At 40.4% G+C, this 20079-nt stretch overlaps 1 protein-coding gene and 1 pseudogene across 2 annotated transcripts in view; one reads left to right on the top strand and one right to left on the bottom strand.

Annotated features, from left to right (window-relative positions):
- The window catches only part of LOC139477877 (leucine-rich repeat-containing protein 61-like), a 136935-nt gene that overhangs the window by 52546 nt on the left and 64310 nt on the right, over window positions 1-20079 (top strand). For both annotated transcript variants that reach the window (XM_071260310.1, XM_071260317.1), the window contains exons 5-7: window positions 1602-1753; window positions 12795-12866; window positions 14218-14343. In XM_071260310.1, coding sequence (XP_071116411.1) covers window positions 1602-1753; window positions 12795-12866; window positions 14218-14343 — 350 coding nt within the window. The remainder of the gene's footprint in view (window positions 1-1601; window positions 1754-12794; window positions 12867-14217; window positions 14344-20079) is intronic.
- On the bottom strand, window positions 4677-8025 carry LOC139470774 (uncharacterized; annotated as a pseudogene).

The raw sequence follows: 20079 nt of genomic DNA, 5'->3' as shown, positions 1-20079 counted from the left end.
AGAAGTGGAGGTGTGTGCTGACAGAATGGTAAAAGTGCAAATATGTTATCAGACTTTGTCTGTGCTGTTACTGTATAAGTTTTGAAAGTTGACTATTCTCGTTTCCTTACAGCTTTTGCTTGGAATAAACAACAATAACCTCAAAAAGTACCATTAAGGTTGTTTTTAGAGTTTCTGATCAAGTTCTATTTTTGAGATGAGCAATTCCACATAATATTGGTTTATGAATTTTTGCTTGTCTGTGCTGTTACCAAACCTCACATTTTTATCTAATTAATGTCACATACAAAATACACCTAACACTTTGATATGCACATTCATTGAGTTTCCCTTTTTTTGACTACCTTTACTTCTGAAACACAGAACACAGAAATAGTTATTTTAGTTTTGGCAATTACAAAATATTTTGTCTTTCCTGTTACCATGTTGTCTGTCCTGTTACCATGAATGTCTTTCCTGTCACCAGGTTTCTGCCATCTCAAAAGTTATAATTGGTTCAACTCTGCTGACAAAAATATATATAATTCATAAAATGAGTGTAATAACTATTATAACCTTTTAGAGTAATGGTAGTTCCATTTCAGTGTAAGCAGTAGACAAGTTTATCGTACATCTTTTTGCAAATAATTCCATTGTATGCATATATTTACAGTCTAATAATTTAGTTAAGCCAATAAATGAAATTTTAAAGCTGTTGGTATTTGAACTATGCCAAAGTGCAACAACCATATCATAAATTTAATTCATTTTAGATTTATGTTCGGTGACAAAACTGAATTTTATGCACGGTAACAGCACAGACATTTGGTACAGAGATGCCAAAAATAGTTTTCTGCAAAAAGGAAAATAAGACATATTAAGCCTGCATATTTACACTTGTATTCAGTATTTGTTATGTTGTTTATCTGCTCAACAAAAACATTTCAAAAATGAATTCTGATTTGTTGATTTTTCATAGGCCAAAATGTTACTTTTTTAGAGAATGACCCATGTATGCCTTGAACCTTTATGTATGCCTTGTACCTTTATGTATTCCTTTAACTTCATGTATGCCTTGGACCTCTATGTATGCCTCGGACCTTAATGTATGCCTTGGACCTTTATGTATGACTCAGAGTGTTTAGTTTACCTTTGGCATTCATGTATGCCATGGACCTGTATGCCTGCCTTAGATCTTTATTGTATATCTTCATCAACTTAAAGTTTTTGAATTTATTTACACCATGTTTTTAACACCTGCAAAACTACAGTTTTGATTAAAATGAAATGGTTTGTGGCCACAGCATTAAGTTGTATTTGACTTCCATCTGTGTCCTTCATGTACATATGTGACTGACAGTAGCGCAATGACAATCATACTCTTATATTATGGTGTATTTATAGAATATGTTGAGACTTATTTGTTATTTATTTTGCCTCTTCTTCTTTACTCTTGTATAATCTTTGTGATCTGATATGATTTTTGAGAAAATTCAGGTTAGCTGTGGTGCCTGGTGGTTTTATTGGTATTGTGTTTCCATAAGAATACCCTCACATTGCTGTTTTAATCAATGTTGAGCAATACTTATACTGTAGTTCTTTTCATTTTGCTTATTTGAAAGGTTTGAGTCGTTGCTGTGTCTAACTGGGCTCGAGAATCTGCAAGATTTACGTCTACAAGACAGAACCAATAAGCTTACAAACCCGGTGTGTCAACATGTAAACTACTTGAAGGAGGTGCAAAGGATGTTCCCTAGACTCACAACCCTAGATGGTACGAGTACACATTGACAGTTTATACTGGAGGCTTTGAAGCTGCCACTTCCAACCAGCTAGTTGGGTCACTTGGGCTATCAAGTGTGTAGAGATGAAGTGACTTGCTACCTTTAAGAAGTGTGGGCTGCATAGACATGGTGTATTATATGGTGTATTTATTCAGTCAAAGCTTTCTCCTTCTAGACTACGAAGAACTTGTGTATGAAATGTAAACTGACATGGTTTTGTCAGTAGCAAACTACAGGCGTATAACAACCATTTTCAGCAGCCCCAGGAATAGGTCATGAACACATGTTAGTGTCTCCAGGAGTGAAAGTTTCTGCCCAAATTTCGAATGTATATAAAAGTGACAAAACTCTTTTCATATCCATAAGAAATATCTACCGAAAGCAGAGTTAATTGTACAATTGTACACTTCTGATTATATTTTGAGCATGTGTTTATGAATCACTATCAAATAGTGATGATACCAGGTGTTCGTGAAAAGGTGAGTATATGCTGCCCCACCAGTGACACCCATCACAAGCACATGCAAAGACAAGTCAATTCTTCACCTGAAAAAGACCCACCTATGGTACAAGTCGAATTAGGGAATTTTCTTTGGAATTCATTCTTGTCACTGATGCCTCCAATTTGGAAATGTCATCCACATGTCTACCATAAAACATTTTGAAAGCTTTACAGAGGCCTTGAATGTTGTGACCTTGATCAAACAACTTCTGAGCGAGAGTCGTATGACGCTCTTTGAAATCTTAGTAGAAAGAGCTTCCTCAATTGTACCTCAATAGTTGTGAAATGTAGATACCAAGGCTGGAGCTGCAGGAATATAGCTTGACATAAAGGGAAAGTTGATTATTGGAAAGGTAAGGTCATTCCTCTTTTCATACAGTCTTGTGGAGACTGTTTGGTCACTCAGAATCTTTATGCGTAGATCTAAATGTGAAAGATCTAAAGGTGGGGCGATCTCACTGGTCTCCTTTATATCTAGTTCTGGTGGATAAATCAGTAGAAGGGAATTGTCTATTTGATGGTTATTGAACGATATCAGATCATCGATATACCTGAGGATAAACTTAAATTTCTTGGCCAAATTACCTTGTTTAGATGTGGCCTCACTGCACACTTTGGATAGCGGAAATACCTACTTGAATACAAACACAAACACTGTTTATTGAGCAGCAGTTGTAACAAATACATACCAATGTCATTCAAAGAGTAGGATTTACACAAAAGGCATCTGTTCAGTTATCACTGCTGGGGGTCAAGAGTTCTACGCATTCATGTCAAACAAGGCATCATTGACCACTCCAATCAGTGAACTGTTGTTGGTTCAATTACTTTATTGCCTTTTAATTTCCTTTATTCCAGTCAACAGAGTAAACAAATCAACTGTGTGTTGTTTTTATGAAAACACTGTTCATTGTTTTTACGGAAGTGCTTTACCCACCGCTAATGAGTGGTGCTATTTGCTGTTTGAATGGATTAAGGTAAGGCTATGTATCATTCCACTGGGGATGGGGTGATGTTGCAGTGATTTTGAGTCACATTTTTGGCTAGGGGTCAGCAGTTGTATTAATTTGGAGACACCTTAATATCAAGATTTACAGTATTCAGGGATGTGAGCAGGTTGCACCCCCCCCAGAATTTTTTTTAAACATTTGATTGCATTTTAAGCAATTTTGTGCAGTTTAGACAATGTTCACACAATCTCCATGTTCAATAATTACCTAGCATTTTTAGCAGTATGATCATCAATAAATCATGAAAATAACAAAAAGGTAAAAAAAACATTATATTAAATATTGAAATATTTTACCTCCTAGCTTATGTTGAAACATATCACAGAACTATTTTAACACATTTAAATTGTCTAATCAAATTAGTTTAGTAAGTGGTATATTTCAATATTCATTGACCAATGAAATTTGTTTAGCAAATATTGAAATATGTGATGTACTTCATCATGTCATACATCACTAAATATTAATACTGTTATTCACTGTCTAATCATATCTGTGAGGCACAACTACAACTTTGTTTTTTTCTTGAGGCAACTGTCATGGAACAACATATCTGACTCTGCTTCATAGGATGTTTTTTCTCTGTGTTTCCTCTTGGAAATAGGATCGACTTCTGATGGAACCACTCTATAGAATTTCTGTCGTTCCTTTCTTTCCTGCTGTCTGGCCTCCTTTGAGTCTTGATAATGTCTATAAGACATTGCTAAGTTCTGGCATAAATGTGGGTCGACTTTTGCGTGTTTTGGTTTCTTGTGAAAATACACTTCCACTGATGATTGACCTCTAGCCATGAGCTCATGCTTCACTGTCTGTATGGCACTGTGTGTTCCAATCTTCATGTTGGCTGAACTGTCATCAAGTATGTCCCCCGTGATACTAAAACTGCTTTCAACAATGGGACCATGAAAGCATGTGATGACACTTTTAACTAAAGTTGACAGAAGAGGGTACCTTCCTGACTTGCCAACAGTTGCCCATCAGATCCAGTTTCTCATCATGACATGCCAGAGGACCAGGCAAGTGGTCATCAACTGTGTAAGCTCTCACCTCCAGGTCAAAGTCATCTTTGTCGTCTTCCTCGAGAACATTTGTAGCTAGAAATGGGAGTTGATTGAGGTAGCGCTGGGTTGTAGCATTTGGCCTCACAATTGGATCCAGGGCTGACATGGCCTTCAAAAGGGGATTATTGATAGGCATCTTGGACAGGAGAGAGATGCTACAATTCACATAGGCTTCTTTGACATTCTCCATGAATTGGGATGCAAACTTATCATGGCCATACCTTGACAAAACTCTTTTTGTCTGACTTCCAATGAATATATCCTTCATTGGCAAGTGATTGGCTGGGTCTGACTACAACATTCACAAGTTTTTTGGTGTGAGTTCTTTCAGTGATTGTGGCTAGATGAAGTTGGACAGGATTCTGATGGCAAGTTGCTTTTGTTGATCATGAAGCTTGTCCACTTGAGTCTCTCTTGACTGGAACATCACAACATACTTCTTAATTTGACCAAGTACAGCTGAATAGAACTGAAAAGTAAAAATATACACCAAAATTAAAGTTCATTATTCAGAAATAAATTACAGAATAAGTCATGTTCAAGACAATTGTAAATCAAGCATTGTCCATCTTCAGACAATGTATGTTGACATGTATCAATTGTGTTACCAGAGACCTGATAAATATAATTGAACAATATTTGCAATTATTTGGTGAATTATTAAATTAAGATTCAAGGTTAAATATAATATACAAAAAAATACACCCATACCTGCATTATCAGGCAAGTCATGGTTCTCAGGAAGAACAGCTTCTCTACTATTCTCTGCTTCCTTGCTTTTCCCTCGGTAGTCATAGTTTTCTTCAGGATGGACTGCAACAGCTTCAATATGGCTTTCTGGTTTTCCTCTGTGACATCATACTTGGCATTTAGATATTCCAGTACTTCTTTGTAAATTGCACCATCACTTTTAGACAGAAATGGATGAAAGAAGATAGTATAGGCATACACATACATCATAGACAGACAGCCATCTATGTGAAATGTATCTCTGTGGTACCTTGTATTTCACACCAAGAATGGCACATATCATCTGGAGAGCTTCCCTATGATCAGCCGATCACTTGAAGTCAGAGTACATATCCGACATTAGGCCTTCCAGATGGTAGTCAAATGGTTGGCAGGACCTTTTTGCAGCATTTTGAGCGTGATGGCAGGTATCGCCATCAATATCAAGCAAGTGGGGTGCCCTCTTCGTCCTTATCATTTGCTCAAAGCCTTTCTTTGAACCCAGCATGACTGCACAAGAGTCCATCAATACTGACATAAGGTTTGTCCATAGAATTTTATGCATTACGAACAAATTGTCCAAGGCTTCAAAAAGTGTATGTGTGTCCACCTCTCCAAGTGATGGATGACAACTTTTTGTTGTGATGGGCCAAAGTAACTAACCATCACAGACAAAACTTGATAATTGTTTGAGCTTGTAGCCTCATCAATGTTTAACGAGAACTTGTTTTCCCTAAGAGTAATCAAAGGGTCATCCTTGTAAGTTCTGGCCAGGCCATGGGTCATTTTATGAGAGGCTGAAGTTCTGTCCATTGAAAGTTGGTCAAGCCTACACTTGTCGGAAGATAAAGCCTTTGCGAGTGATATCAACTTGGGCACTTGTGAAAAAGAAAGCAAATTTTCAGCCGCAAATGACAATACCATTGCTTCAGCATTATGGATACGATCTCTTAAGGGTGTCAATGGTACAACTGGAGGTGTGGCATCACTGACTGTACTATTGCTTGCAGGCACTTTGTCCACTTGTTTAAAGAGGCTGAACAGTTTCTGTTGACCTGTAATTTTGAAAGATTGGACAATATATATTATATATAATAATATTTCCTATATAACATTTTTATGAACAATTCCTATATCATCTAATGTAATGTATATCATCTATTCATGAAATATTATTTAACAAGTTTCTATAGGAATATAATTTCTTATTATTATCTTGGGTTATTTGTTTACACAGCCGAATAAGGAACACTCTAAGTCTCTTAGATTGTGGTGAAATAATATTTAATTGACACAGTATTGTGATCTTTAGGGAAATACTTCATGTCACAATATGAAAAAATGATATTTACTTAAATAAATTGTATAACTTTCTAAGGCAAGAAATATACAGAGAAAAGCATCTAAAAAGCCTAGGATAAAGTAGCAAAAAGCAGATGAGGCGTATGATATTAAAGCTAATTACTAAAGCAGTAAATAAATAAATACAGAAGAAAATATGAAAATCATAAGAATATGAATAATGATGTAGATGATGTGTATATAATTCTAGCAAGAGCAGTAATGCATATTGCACAAGAAAACCGCCAGCAAAGAATAGAACTATTAAATATATTTTATTTGTCTTTATTACAGCTAAGTTTAAAGTGTAAGTAAAAACATATCTACAGTGTTACATAAGTAAGTTTCAAAGTGCAGATATATGAAACATATTTTTGTTACTGTCATATCAATAAATGTATAAGACACATATCAACTACCACACCTTACTTGTCCAAATACAAACTGCATTAAATGTATTCATATGAAGAAGGCCGTACAAACAGATACAGCCAACAATAGAATACGGTAGTACATTTCATTTTTTTATATCATCTTCGAAATTAATTTCTAAACTTTTTAAAATTAACAAGATAGGTTTAGGTTTATCCATGTCTTCGGCTATTGCAATAGGCCTATTCATAAAAGTGTATTTCAATTTAACTTTTAAGAGACATAACAGAATTATTGCAATCACCATATTCCCAATTATTTTTAAAAGAAACAAATTAAGAATGCTACATACCTGGCAAAGCGTAGTTTGTTTTCTGAATCTGTACAAGCTGTTTGTGTTTCGCTCCCTTAACATGGTCTTCCAATGCAACACATTCCCGATTTGAGTAGTTCAAGTCTTTGTTGCAAATTTTGCAAATCGCAAATTCAGGCTTCGCTATTTTTTCAATGATACTGCCTAATGAGGTTCTGTCTACTTGTTTTTCCAACCAAGACCAACGCCATGGGTTTTTAATTCCTGTGTCAAGCTTTGAAACATCACTTTTCCGAGTGACAATGTCTTTTCTTTTCAACGCCATTTGCTTGGGGCTGAAACGTCACCTCGCCTAAAGCGTAAACGGCTACTATTGCCTGGCGAAATGGTACTTAAATACGTGAATTAAACTCACATGGTCACTTGCAAACACAATTAAATTGTGAAATGTTAAAACCATTTTACATTGGAAACTAGCACTCTAATCCAATTTCCTCGCCAACTCTGATTGGTAGGTGCAAGAATCCTTATTGTGAAAACATCACACGCTTTGAAGTTTTAATTACCTTTACTCAAATTAACTCAATGTCAAGCTGAAACTGATTAGGAAATGTCAAGAGATTAGACTACAGGTCTGTATATTTAATTTTGTTCATTAAGTAGGCAATAAATAGTAATTTTATAGATATTTCCGATATTTCATGTGTATATCTCCCTTTTCTGCTGGCAGCCGACATCACAAGAATGTTTCTGTATACCGTGTCCCTGCACTTCAACCCTTACATGGTGTCCATGGCGTCACCTGATTACGGCCACTTCCCTGGACCACTTGCTCCACAGCTGCCCTACCAGCCAACGCCACAACATGTCCTGCCTGCTTCTTTATGGATTCCGGCGCCGTAATTTGCTGTGCAGAGTGGCGGCCCTTGGACATGCCAGAAACCTATGATTGTGGGTTCGAATCCCAGTTCGCCCCGATTATGTTTCTAGGTTTGTCAGCACCTTACCCGTGCTCGTGGGTTTCACCGAAGTGGTAAACGTTTGAGTCCTGCATCACTTCGGGCTTTCCTCCCACATGAAGCTGACACGCTGTGATATAACTGGAATACTGTTAAAAGCAGCCTTAAACCCAACTCACTCACTTTATGGATTCCAGTTGAATGCAAGCTTGGATGCAGTTCATGTTTCAACAGACAATGGCGCCGGCAGCACCTGATGCCAGCTGCTACACCTATGACTTAATTGTCTACTGAGCCAGTGATAATGGCAGTGCCTCCTGCAACGTCGGCTCTACTGGCGCCTCCAACTCTATTGGCAGTCCTGACGCCATCAGTGCCTGCTATCAGCTCCTTGATTCCACTCTCAGTGCTCTCTGTACCATTGTCCTTTCCGGGCAGCAGCGCCACTGGCGCTCTCCTCATATGCCTTCTGAGATTATCCGCCTTCTACTCATGCTAGATCATCATATGGATCTAACTCTCCCAGTTCCTCTTGGCCCAGCGGTACATCGTCCGGATCTCGTCGCCGTTTACAGAGTCACTTTCACGTCCGTAGAAATGAACGTTACTACCATTCAGACTCCTGAGGGAGCCTTTGTCCCAGATTATGAATCTCCCTCTCCAGACTTGGACACACATCTTGGAATGAACCAAGTCGCCTATTGGATGGTGAACATGTTTGCTTCCATAGCGGTGTCCCCGGGACCAGATGTGGACAGGAAGGACACTATCTGGTCCCACCCGACATCTCTTCCTCCCAGTTCTCTGTTAACAGTACTCACTTCGGCCCTTGACAGACATTTTGCAAAGCTTTCGCTCACTCTATCTTTGCAGGCTCCTCCTTATCAGAAGAAGGATAAGTCTGGTCCTCTTGTTCATTGTGGCTGACAACGCTCATGTCCTTGACGATGACCTTCATCGCATGACAGGCTCCTTGAAGCTGACGACCATGCCTGATACTTGTTGGACATTTATCAAATCAGAAATTTTACATTCTCTCAAGGCCATCTCTACCCTGGCCCTCTCCTTCTGGGCTATAGATCAAGATTTATTGGAGATCAACCCCAACATGTACAGTATTGACCACATGAGATGGATCATGGCTTACCAGATTTGACAAGTGGATCACATACGGAACCATCTACAAGCTGCTCTGGCGGAAATCACTACAACCCAGCGCTTTGGCTATCTTGCATTGATGGATTGGGATTGAAAATTTAAGGAGAAGTTCTTCCGTTAAGCTTGGTCCGGCTCATCTTTGTTGAATGGTGCAATCACTGACGCGCTAGAGTATCAAGTTTGATGGCTCTGAAGGCCCTTGAACCAACCTTGCCAGAACTCTCTCAAGGACCATTCTCAGACTTCCTCCAGCTTTCGGGGCAGTACCAGCCTCACTGTGATCGACACCAAGGCAAGGGTGCCTGATCAGAGGTGCAAGCAATGGACAGATGGACTCCAACAACTGGGATCCGTACTGGAAGACCCATATGTTACCAACATCCTCCACCAAGAGTACTCTCTCTCGTTATTAAGGGATACTCCTCTGAAGTCATCACCCTTGGCAGATGCCTACATCCCCCATCAACGCCAACTCCTGTGCAACAACATCAGCATTCTATTTCACAAGGAGCCCATGAAGATTGTGCATGAAGCTTTCAGACATCCGGGATTCTGCTCCCCCCATGTTTCTGGTCCCCAAGAAAGGGTCAGACAAACTCTGCATGATTCAGAATCTCACCATTTTCAGCTGATGCAACCTAGAATGTTCACCATACTTCAAGATGTCCACGTTGAGACTGCTCAGGACCAGACTCAATGCCAACGATTCCCTGATCAGTCTTGACATCCAGGATGCATACCTTCATGTGCCCAGCTACTCCAGCAACAGATGGTTCCTCCGGCTCTTCTCCTTGGTGCCTATTACCAGTGGGCAGTCCTACCATTTGGAATTTCCTTGGCCCTATGGCCACATAGATCACCAAGCCCATTGCCGCCTATTTACACCTGAGGAACATCAACTTTGAGTCCTACATAGACGATTGTCTCCTGGACCACCTGGACTCCGAAACACTCATGCGCCATAGGGATTTCACCTAATGCCTCTTCAATCAGCTGGGGTGGCTGGTCAATGAGACTAAGTCAGAGCTCACTCCATTTTATCAGAGGCCTGTTTTGGACAGACCAGGACATGAACCCAGGGACAGGTGGGTGAAGATACTTCAACACCAGCTCTTCATCAAGTCCTGACCCTCTCCAATGGCAGGTGCTGCTGGGCTTACTCTCTTCCGTGCAGGACCTGACCTCCAGGGAACATCTCAAGCTATGTCTGATTCAGCGGCTTCTCACGCTCTCAATCAGGCAACAGATCCCATCGCTCTCCATCGTCCTCCCAGTTCACCTGCAACCATATCTTCACTGGTGGACAGTGGAGTTGAATGTCTGGAGACCCACATGACCTCAGGGCTGTGGTCAGGCTATCAGCGTCTCTGGGACAACAACAATGTCGAGCTGGAACTGCTTTCCCCACCAGTCAGAACTTCCAACTGCAGATCTAGATCTCCCCGGTTCCGGATCCGCAAGCACTGGCAGTCAACACCCTCAGCGTCCCCAGGGAAGGACTTAAAGCTTTTCCGTCTCAGGTATTCGTTCCAAGGGTTCTCCAAAAGATCAGGGACACTCGGAACCAAGTTCTGATTTTGGTTGCGCCTTGGTGGCCAGTGAGAAGTTGGTTTGTGGAGCTCAGAAACCCCCGGCATGGAATCAGATTTTACAGTTGTTGCGGACGACTCCCTTCGAGCCATTGTAATCATCTAGTTACGACTTCACCAAGAAAACGTTTTTTCTTTTGGTGCTGACTACAGCAGCACAGGTCAGCAAACTACATGCTGTGTCCGGTTAGAGCAGGGAGCTCATGGGGTTATTCATCTTTGATTGTGCTAGGATTTCATTGCCAAGAATCAACTCCCAGGACAGCCAGACAGGTCATTCACTATCCCTCCACTTTCATCAATGTGGTCACTGAAGATGAAGGCGGGATGTTATTATGCCCAGTGCGGGTTTTACAATGTTTTCTCTCTGACGTTCCTAGACTCAGCGCAAGTCAAGAAAGCGCCTGTTTAATCTGGTCTTCCTTACTTCGCAGACAGAGGTCAACTGTAATTCTATCTCCCTATGGCTGTGAGCGGTCATTCTTCAGGCATACGAAGCATATAAATAAGTCTATAATGGAAGGGTGTTTTTGGCACTCTGATACCGTCTTCGCCAGCCATTATCTACGGGATGTGGCCTTAGAGGATGTCAGACCCATGAGCTAGCTCATTGAACTCTCCAGTGTTTATCACCCTAGATTAGAGGGCTCACATGTTGTGTGCATTAGCTTGGTAGGTCAGTTTTAGATTTTATCTCACACTATTTTCTATTACTGTTATTTACCTGGTTTTCTCGTATCTTCACATTCTTGTCTTCCTTCTCACATGAATGGCCATTGTTTCCAGGTTCCACGCAGGATGTTGTACTGTTTACTTGGACCGTGATGAAGATTTATTTTGAATCACATCTTTTGGCATGCCCACCTACGTACTGTCTGATAAAGATGCATTAAGGAGTAATGCAGGATAAGTTAAAAAAATTATTTAACTCCAGCTGAAGAGAGGTAACCCAGAGGCTCCCAGTTTTACCTGCCAGAATAAGTTTATGTAGTTTTTAATCGTACAATTTTCAAATAAATCTTAACATTCCCTAAAAGTGTTTCGATGATAAAGGTTTAGTCTCCGTCTATACACCCTTCCAATGTCAGTGTAGACACATTTTTGGAGAAAGTGCTATGGACACAAGGATCACGTTTTACATACATCACTAGGGAAAACATGTATTACGTTCAAAACACCACGTCAAGCATAGATATTTCACACAGATATGGACATGGTGCACTGTTCTCCAAAATTGTGCATATTATCTGATTTATATCTGAGAGCCAACTGACCCATGAAGACCCATGGAATAGGTCTTCAGTAACCCATGATTGCCGTAAAAGGCAATTAGGCTTGCCATAAGTGGCACCTAACAGGATCGGGTGGTCAGCCTCGCTGACTTGGTTGATGTATGTCATCGTGTCCCAATTGTGTAGATTGATGCTCATGATGTCAGTCACTGGATTCTCTGGTCCAGACTCAATTATTTACAGACCGCCGTCATATAGCTGAAATATTGCTGAGTGGGATGTTAGACAACAAACAAACAAACAAACAGAGCCAGCTATGGGTACATTGAAGGAGGGCCATTCGCGAGAGATATGGGTGTGGCTCAAGTTTGAAAACCAGTATCTAGAAATTAAGGATTACAGGTTCTGTCCTTGTTTGAATAAGCTGTTATAGTCTTCCTAACAAATTTATTTTTGTGAAACTTGTGTGTGCCTGTTGCTATTCAGGATTATTCCTGTTTTATTATCACTTCCAAGTTCAGTTGAGAGTAGGGTTTGTTTCCTGTTCTAAAATCATTATCATTTCATTCTGTATCCATAAAAACTCTTGAAAATTGATCTAGCTAGTTACAACTGTGCCAGTTGCAATCACAGAAAGTCTTGAAAACTGTGTGACCATGTCAGCCTCTATAGCCGCCTACCTGTTTAACTGTAGGACCACACTCAGCTTTACGAAAGGGAAGTGAATAGTTTGTCGATGTAAGGTATGGCTAATATCTTTTCTAGGTGAACGTTTGCAAGGGAAAGGCAGTGAGTTGTACCAGCTCTGTCGGGAGATTGACACTCATCTTCAACAAGGTCAGTTTGTTTCACAGTACTACATATTTGACCTTGAAATGATATAAAAAGTACATACAAAATGTTGTAATGGATGCATCAATGAATACAACCGACAAAACATAAGGGAACTACTATATTATTTGAATGTAGCTATCTTTGAGGTGTACATATAGAAAATCGTGGTTCTGCATCTGAATGCAACGTCTAATCACAATGACATTTCACATCATACATGAACAACACTTGATGCACGTGCACACAAGAGCTGAAGTGTGTGCACCTATAGGAGAACTCACAATCACTAATGCAATTGAGCTAAGCACACACTTGAAAATGCCTCCGAGACAGAATCTCAATGAACAGATAATTTGTTGTGGGTACGATAATGGAAGGGATGTCAATATCCTAAGTAGCCTGTATGGTTTTTGTGAATGAACATTTGACTGGCCAGCGATGCGTTGACATATCATTCTGTTTGCTAAAATTATCAGCAGAAATAGTGAACAGCAAGATGACAGACCTCTGACAAGAAGACATATGGACATGGGACTGGCCACCTGACATGTCCCCAACAGAGCATCTGTGGGATGACCTCTGGCAAAGAGTGTACGCCAAAGACTAGGGCTGGGACGGGTAATTCGGGTACTCGGGTCAGGTGTGTCCTGAGTAGGACCCGGGTAGCCACAGTACTACCCAGACCCATGGTGGGTCATGTGATATATTGTGTAATGACAAAAACTCACTATAGCTCAGTGGTTACACTACAAGTCGGTAATGTTCGCATTTCTTTCTGAAGATGCAGAAAAACTGTTTGGTAAAACTATTCACAATCAAACATTTTGTTCCCAACTCTTGAGACCTTTGTAGACCGGGTAGGGACGGGTATTAGAGGGTCAGGTACCTGGGACTCATCCAAGCCCTACGAAAGACCCAGCACCCACCAACGTGGCCCAGTTTTGGTATCTCTTAAAGGCAGAATGGCAGGCAATATCAATGTCAACCATACGCAAGTTAATCAACATTCTGCCATCAAGGTGTCATGCATGTATACCCAACATGGTGGAAACACCAGATATTGATCTAGACACCCAAAACTAATTTGACAGACATTTATCGCCATTACACTATCACTGGTGTTTCATCTGTACCTTATTTTTGTCGGTTTATTCACTGCATGACATAATACAAGGGAAACACCCGAGGAAAGTGGTCACTTGAATTGTGTCTGTTTAGGTACATGATACACTATAACACTCCCTTCAAACACGGCCATCATGTGTAGGCAGTAGGCGTTCCATATCATGATATGTATCTTCAATATCTTAATTGTTTTCCTGACTGTCACTAGCATATTGTGTGCTGATTGCAGAGCCAGTCGCCAGTGCCTCGCTGTCCGCACCACAACATCTGGCTCCTTGGCTACAGCCCAAGGACTGGCAGATGGCTGATGACTTTCAAAACTCAATGCTATGTGATGCAGAGGAGCAACTCACAGGTAAACACTCCTGTCATAAACCTCCTATGCGTCTGTGTAACCCTGTGAGGGTTTTTATAAATGGTTGAATTCCCCCATAGAGCGTATTAGTGTTATCTCTTGCAGTCTGGTTGACAATGATTGAAAACCCTCCTATGAGGAGTTACTAGTACTTCTATAATTTGTGGATGCCAGCTTCCAAATTATGAGGAACACAACATTTCAGAGTATATACTTACTTCTTCATCAGGTGAATAAATGCTTACTTACTTACTTTGGAGATTTAACGTGCGCTTTCCGACTGATGCGTATTTCGCACACGGGCCCGGCCAGGCCATTTAATGTGTTTCCGAAAGGGGCGAAAGTGGTGTGTGGGGTTGCTTATATAGAATTTGGGAATTTTGAGATTTGGAATAGAACTAAGGGAGCTGGGTATGGTGGATGTTTGTTTGTTTATGTGATTTTGATTTGGTAGATTATTGTGTTTTTAGATGCGTTTTATTAGTTCCGTTTTGATTAAGAATACGCCTAAGGCCTTGAAGTTTTCTAGTTTATTTTGTGGGTTTAGTATTGCTTCTAGAGTGAGAGCCTTGTTTAGATTGAGGGTGGTTTGTAATGCGGTTCGATGTGTTAGGTAATGTGTGCAGTGGATGAGTGCGTGTTCTGGGGTTGCCAGTTGTTTGCAGTGTGGGCAGTTACCTGTAGTGAGTTTTTTTAAAAAAATTTTAGGTGGTTATTTAGGTTGGTGTGTCCTGTTTGGAGTTTAGTGATTACTCTGTCGATTTTTTTTGATGGATGGAGAATGTTTGGTTTGGTTAATGGTTTGCTGAGTACTTTTTTGATTTGGCTATTTGAGTTTAGATATAGGTTATGCCATTTTTTGGTGATTTTTTGCTAGTTTACGCTTTAAATTTCTGATTTTGAGATGGGTAAGTTTAAGCTTATTTCTGGGATTTTGAGGGATAGTTTAGCTGCTTAATCGGCGTTTTCATTACCGTATATTCCTACGTGGGCGGGTATCCACAAGAAGGTTATTTGTTTGCCTGCCTTAGTTAGGTCGTTGGAGCTTTTAAGTATTTGATTTATTAATTTAGGTCGGTTTTGGGTATTTTTGTTTTGGAGGGCTTGCAGTCCAATAAATGCTATGAGGCAGAAAACATATATATACATGTAAGAACAACAAGAGTAATAAGATAACAAAGGTGGAAACTTAACAAGGGAAGCCAACTGATAGTTGACTAGCAATAGACAAATGGAAGCCAACACTTAACACTGAATTAGCGCTGATAGTTGATTCTGATTGACAACTGCAAGCCAGGACTTTAATTATCACTGATTGGTAATGGGCAATGGACAATGGGCACAATTAGCACTGATAGGTAATAGAATGGAAATAGCAACAGAAAAACGGAAGCCAGCTAGATACTTGGCACTGGTTCGTTTTTATATCCATTTTCAAAAGGAAAACAAATCTTTAAATATTCCGCATCTAGAACACACGACCCCAGAAACAATGCAATTCAATGTTGTGTACAGTTACTTCCCTTTTCATGTGCACTGTTTTACTGCACATCTCGTTTGTTATGGTCATGGCGGCAATAGGAGTTTGTGTGCTTATTTTGCTTTTCGCAAATTTGGTCAATGAAAACATGAAATTTACGATAAAACATTACTAGACATGATGATTTAAAAATTCAATGGTATTTGTGTACTGTATGCTGGACAATGTTTCGTACGCAGAGGTTAAGATTACATGTGTATTTGTCTTGTAAAAGAAGCCGGAAATAGCTATCAGCTGTTTACACATTTTCTCCTTGATCTGTGGGTGATTTAGGTTAAAAAATACTTAATGTCATGGCTAATATCATAACTGACAAGAAATTCCATTGGAATCAATAGGAAAACCGAAGACTTTGTATCTTTAATGACTAAGGTTCGTTTCAAGGCGAACCTATGGTGAATTGATGTAATTAGCTGATCAGATCATGCACAATTATAATGTACTATAATTTATAATGTGCCAAACTTAATCTAAACAAAATTGAATGAAATCTCCGAGAATAGTAGTATAACTGATTACAAAAGTCCAGTTACACAATGAACACTTTTATAGCAAGATAGTGTAATAATAGGACTAACTTACACATTTTTTACTTATCCTGCATTACTCCTTAATGCATTCACTGCTTACTTACGACAACTAGAAGGACAGCGCTGCGAAGGTTCTGGGTGAAGAAACAAAGTTGTTGTTCTCAAGTCCCAATCAGTGGCCTTCCGTCGCTGTCCTGTGACCTTGATGACACCTAAGGTCATCTTCACATCACTGCTTGTCGCAGCACAGCTAGGACGTGTCCCAGCGGAGCTCTTCTTTTGGATTAATTTTAGACCTTCAGTTTGTCTACAATCTTAAAAATTGATCTGCGATGGGTGATGTATTCTTTTCATATTACTTTCACCATGTTGTGTAGTTTTATATGAATTAATTAGGCGTGAAAAGACTCTTGTCTTTTTTCCTGCCAAAATATTGTTGTTCGCTCCCATTTTGAATTGTGTTACAATTGTTTGCCTGCCAAGGTAGTCATATTGTTTACAATTCTCAGCTACGTATGTATAACATATTCTTATGTTCTTAAATACTACTAGCTTTGGCGTAACAGTGAGTTGCGTATACTCAAATTATTGTATACTTTTTCAACTCGTTAAAAATATGGTTGCCGATAGATTAATATCAAATCTACGGCTTTCTTCCAGTCCCACTTCATCAACAATTCTTTTATTGCGTACCTATGTTTATGCCATTAAATAGGTTTTTGTTGGTCTTTTTGGTTTACATTGAGTTGCGTATATGAACTATTGTATACTCTTGCAACTCGTAGTTTTGCCGATAGATTATTGTTCAATTCTATGGCATTCTTCCAGTACCCGCCTCATCAACAATGGCGTAATTGTGTAACTTATGATTGAGCGTGGTACTAATTGTCGTGGGAAAAATCTTACAAAGATTATCATCCACGTTGTTTGGTCTGTACGCAGATGTGCTCTCCAAACCCTAAATGAAAATATAAATACCCTTGGTTTACATTGAGTTGCGCATGCAAAAATATTGTATATCCTTGCAACTCATAATTTTGCCGATAGATTAGTGTTCAAATTCTTCGGCACTCTTCCAATATTGTCTCATCAACAAGGGTTTAATTGCGTAACATACCTTTGAGCATTGTATTAATTGTCGTGGAAAAAAACTTACAAAGATTATCATCCACGTTGGTTGGTTTGCGCGCAGATGTGCTCTCCAATCTCTAAATGTAAATAGCCTTGGTTTACATTGAATTGCGTATATAAAAATATTGTATACCCTTGCAATTCGTATTTTTGCCGATAGATTACTGTTCAATTCTATGGCATTCTTCCAGTACCATTTCTTCCATGGTTTAATTGCGTAACTTATGTTTGCGTGGTGTTCATATTGTCGTGGAATAATCGCCCAAAGATCTTTATCCACGGTCCAAGGCATGCACGTAGATGTGCTCGCCAAAATTCAAAATGTAATTTTTGTGTAAATCTCTAATCCAACGAGTTTACTATATAAAAGCAGATTACTCACAATCATATTTTGCAGTTATTCCGTCGTGAGACGAGAGGAATGTCACTATCGCAGAATAGCGAATGACATGGTTCGGTCACTACCACCCAACCGTTATTATCGGCAGGTATTATGACACCTGTGGCTGCAGAAGTACACCATCCACCGAAATCAACAATACTGGAGGATTTTGTGAGTATAGTAATGCTCCTATTGTTTCAGCCGCCGGACACTTCCAGATACATGTATGTTAATCTGTGACGTCGGCGACAGCACCAGCGTATCAAGATGCTATGATGGGGGTAGATTAGACGCAAGCCTTGATCCAGTCAATACCTTTGAGCTTTGTGTCTGATTTATCTGCGCCGAGCGCAGCACTTGACTACAACCCAAGCACTTCTATTACGCAAGTGACGCACGATCAGCTTAGCGCTGTTGCAACATATCCAGCATAGACCTGCGCTGAGCGCAGCGTCTGACTGCTACCCAAGCACTCCTATTACACAAGCGTCGCATGATCAGCTTAGCGCTGTTCCAACATATCCAGCATTGACCTGCGCCGAGTGCAGCGTCTGACTGCTACCCAAAGCGCTCCTATTACGCAGGCGTCACACGATCAGCTTAGCGCTGTTCCAACATTTCAGACCTGCGCTGAGCGCAGCGTCTGCGTACCAATCGAGGTCTCTACAATGACGTTAGCCCAAAGGCTTACCATCCTGTGTCAGTAACACCCTCCCCTGATAACGGGGTAAATAAGAGGGACACCACGAGGTCATTGGAGGAAGACTTCTCCAAAACTCACATTTGCTCCGTCATTTAAGCGACCAATATCATCAATGTTTGCAGTGGATCAGAATCTATTAGAGGATAACCCTATCTGATTAGATCACTTCCAAACTATGGTGTTTTTCCTACAGCGTCAGTTTGACCACAGGGAAATTCATCTTGAGACCGTTCTGACGGAGATTACCATTACACCCAAGAGTCTATTACGTCAATCTTGGTCATCTACTCCCCTGTTCAACGAACAGATCGCAGACACGCACATCAAGTTGCCGAAAAGCTTGGAAAGTCTAAGCGGGCTGGCAAGTCAGGGAATTATAAGCCTAGATGCGTGTTTCTCAGGGAAGACCAGCATTCCCTTACTGGGAAAGGGATTGGCAGAGACAAGTCTCAAGGACGATTTCATACTTATCGCACTATATCATGGTGTCCGTATACGGGTAGAGATAACCCCACCGTTGACCACAGTTTGATTGGGAAAATCCAACATAGACATACTGTTGGTAAAAAGAGCTGTAGAGTGGGTTCACAACCCAGTCTTTACACCGGGGTTTTATCCTCACACCTACCTGGTACTCATGAAGGACCCAGACAAGATGAGAATGATCCACAATCTCTCTGTGTTCAACGAACGTTTGATTCTTGATCAGTCTCGACTATCCATCCCAACCGTAGACTTTTCAGGTCCAGTTCATTGGGGTTCACTACCAATGGTAGTATTTCCCATTTGACATGTCAGTGACACTTATGGCTATTTACAGGAGTAATGAAGCCAATAACAATCTACACTTGACGAACACTTGGTTCAAGTCGTAGATGGAGGGCGATCTACTGTATCACCAACACATGTCAATAACTGGGATAGACAATCAACAAGGCGAAGTCGGGAGTATTCTCCTTCCTATTGACTTCAGTTCATTGGAGACCTGTTCAAGACAGACCAGGATATCCTATCTGTACCGAGGGACAGATGGCACAAGTTTCTACTTCTTTTGTTATCTACTCTACACCAACCACACACACTTCGCCAGTGGCAAGTGTTGCTAGGGTTAATCACCCCGGCACAGGAGTTAACTAGCATGGGCCGCTTACAACTGCGACCAATTCAATTTTTTCAGGAGTCAGGATCCACTCAAGGCCATCACTCTACCGACTAAGCTAGAGCCTTGCCTCAATTTGTGGCGTTGAATGTCTGCGGAGTCTCTTTATTCAGGTTTTCCCCGAATACACACCTGTTTGTGGACGTGTGGTCTTCACTTACAAGACCAGATAGGCTCAGGGCTATGTCCCGGCGCTCAATGGGAGTGGCACATAAACAACTTGGAGTTGGAAGCTTTAATTCTGGCTATATCATACTGGCAGAATCAACTACAGTTAGCCCGACTCGCAAT

The sequence above is a fragment of the Haliotis cracherodii genome, unplaced genomic scaffold, assembly GCF_022045235.1.
Source record: "Haliotis cracherodii isolate W230 unplaced genomic scaffold, xgHalCrac1.p SCAF_1, whole genome shotgun sequence".
NCBI lineage: Eukaryota > Metazoa > Mollusca > Gastropoda > Lepetellida > Haliotidae > Haliotis > Haliotis cracherodii.
The sequence above is the reverse complement of the archived record's forward strand: the minus strand, read 5'-3'. Positions and strand labels throughout refer to the sequence as shown.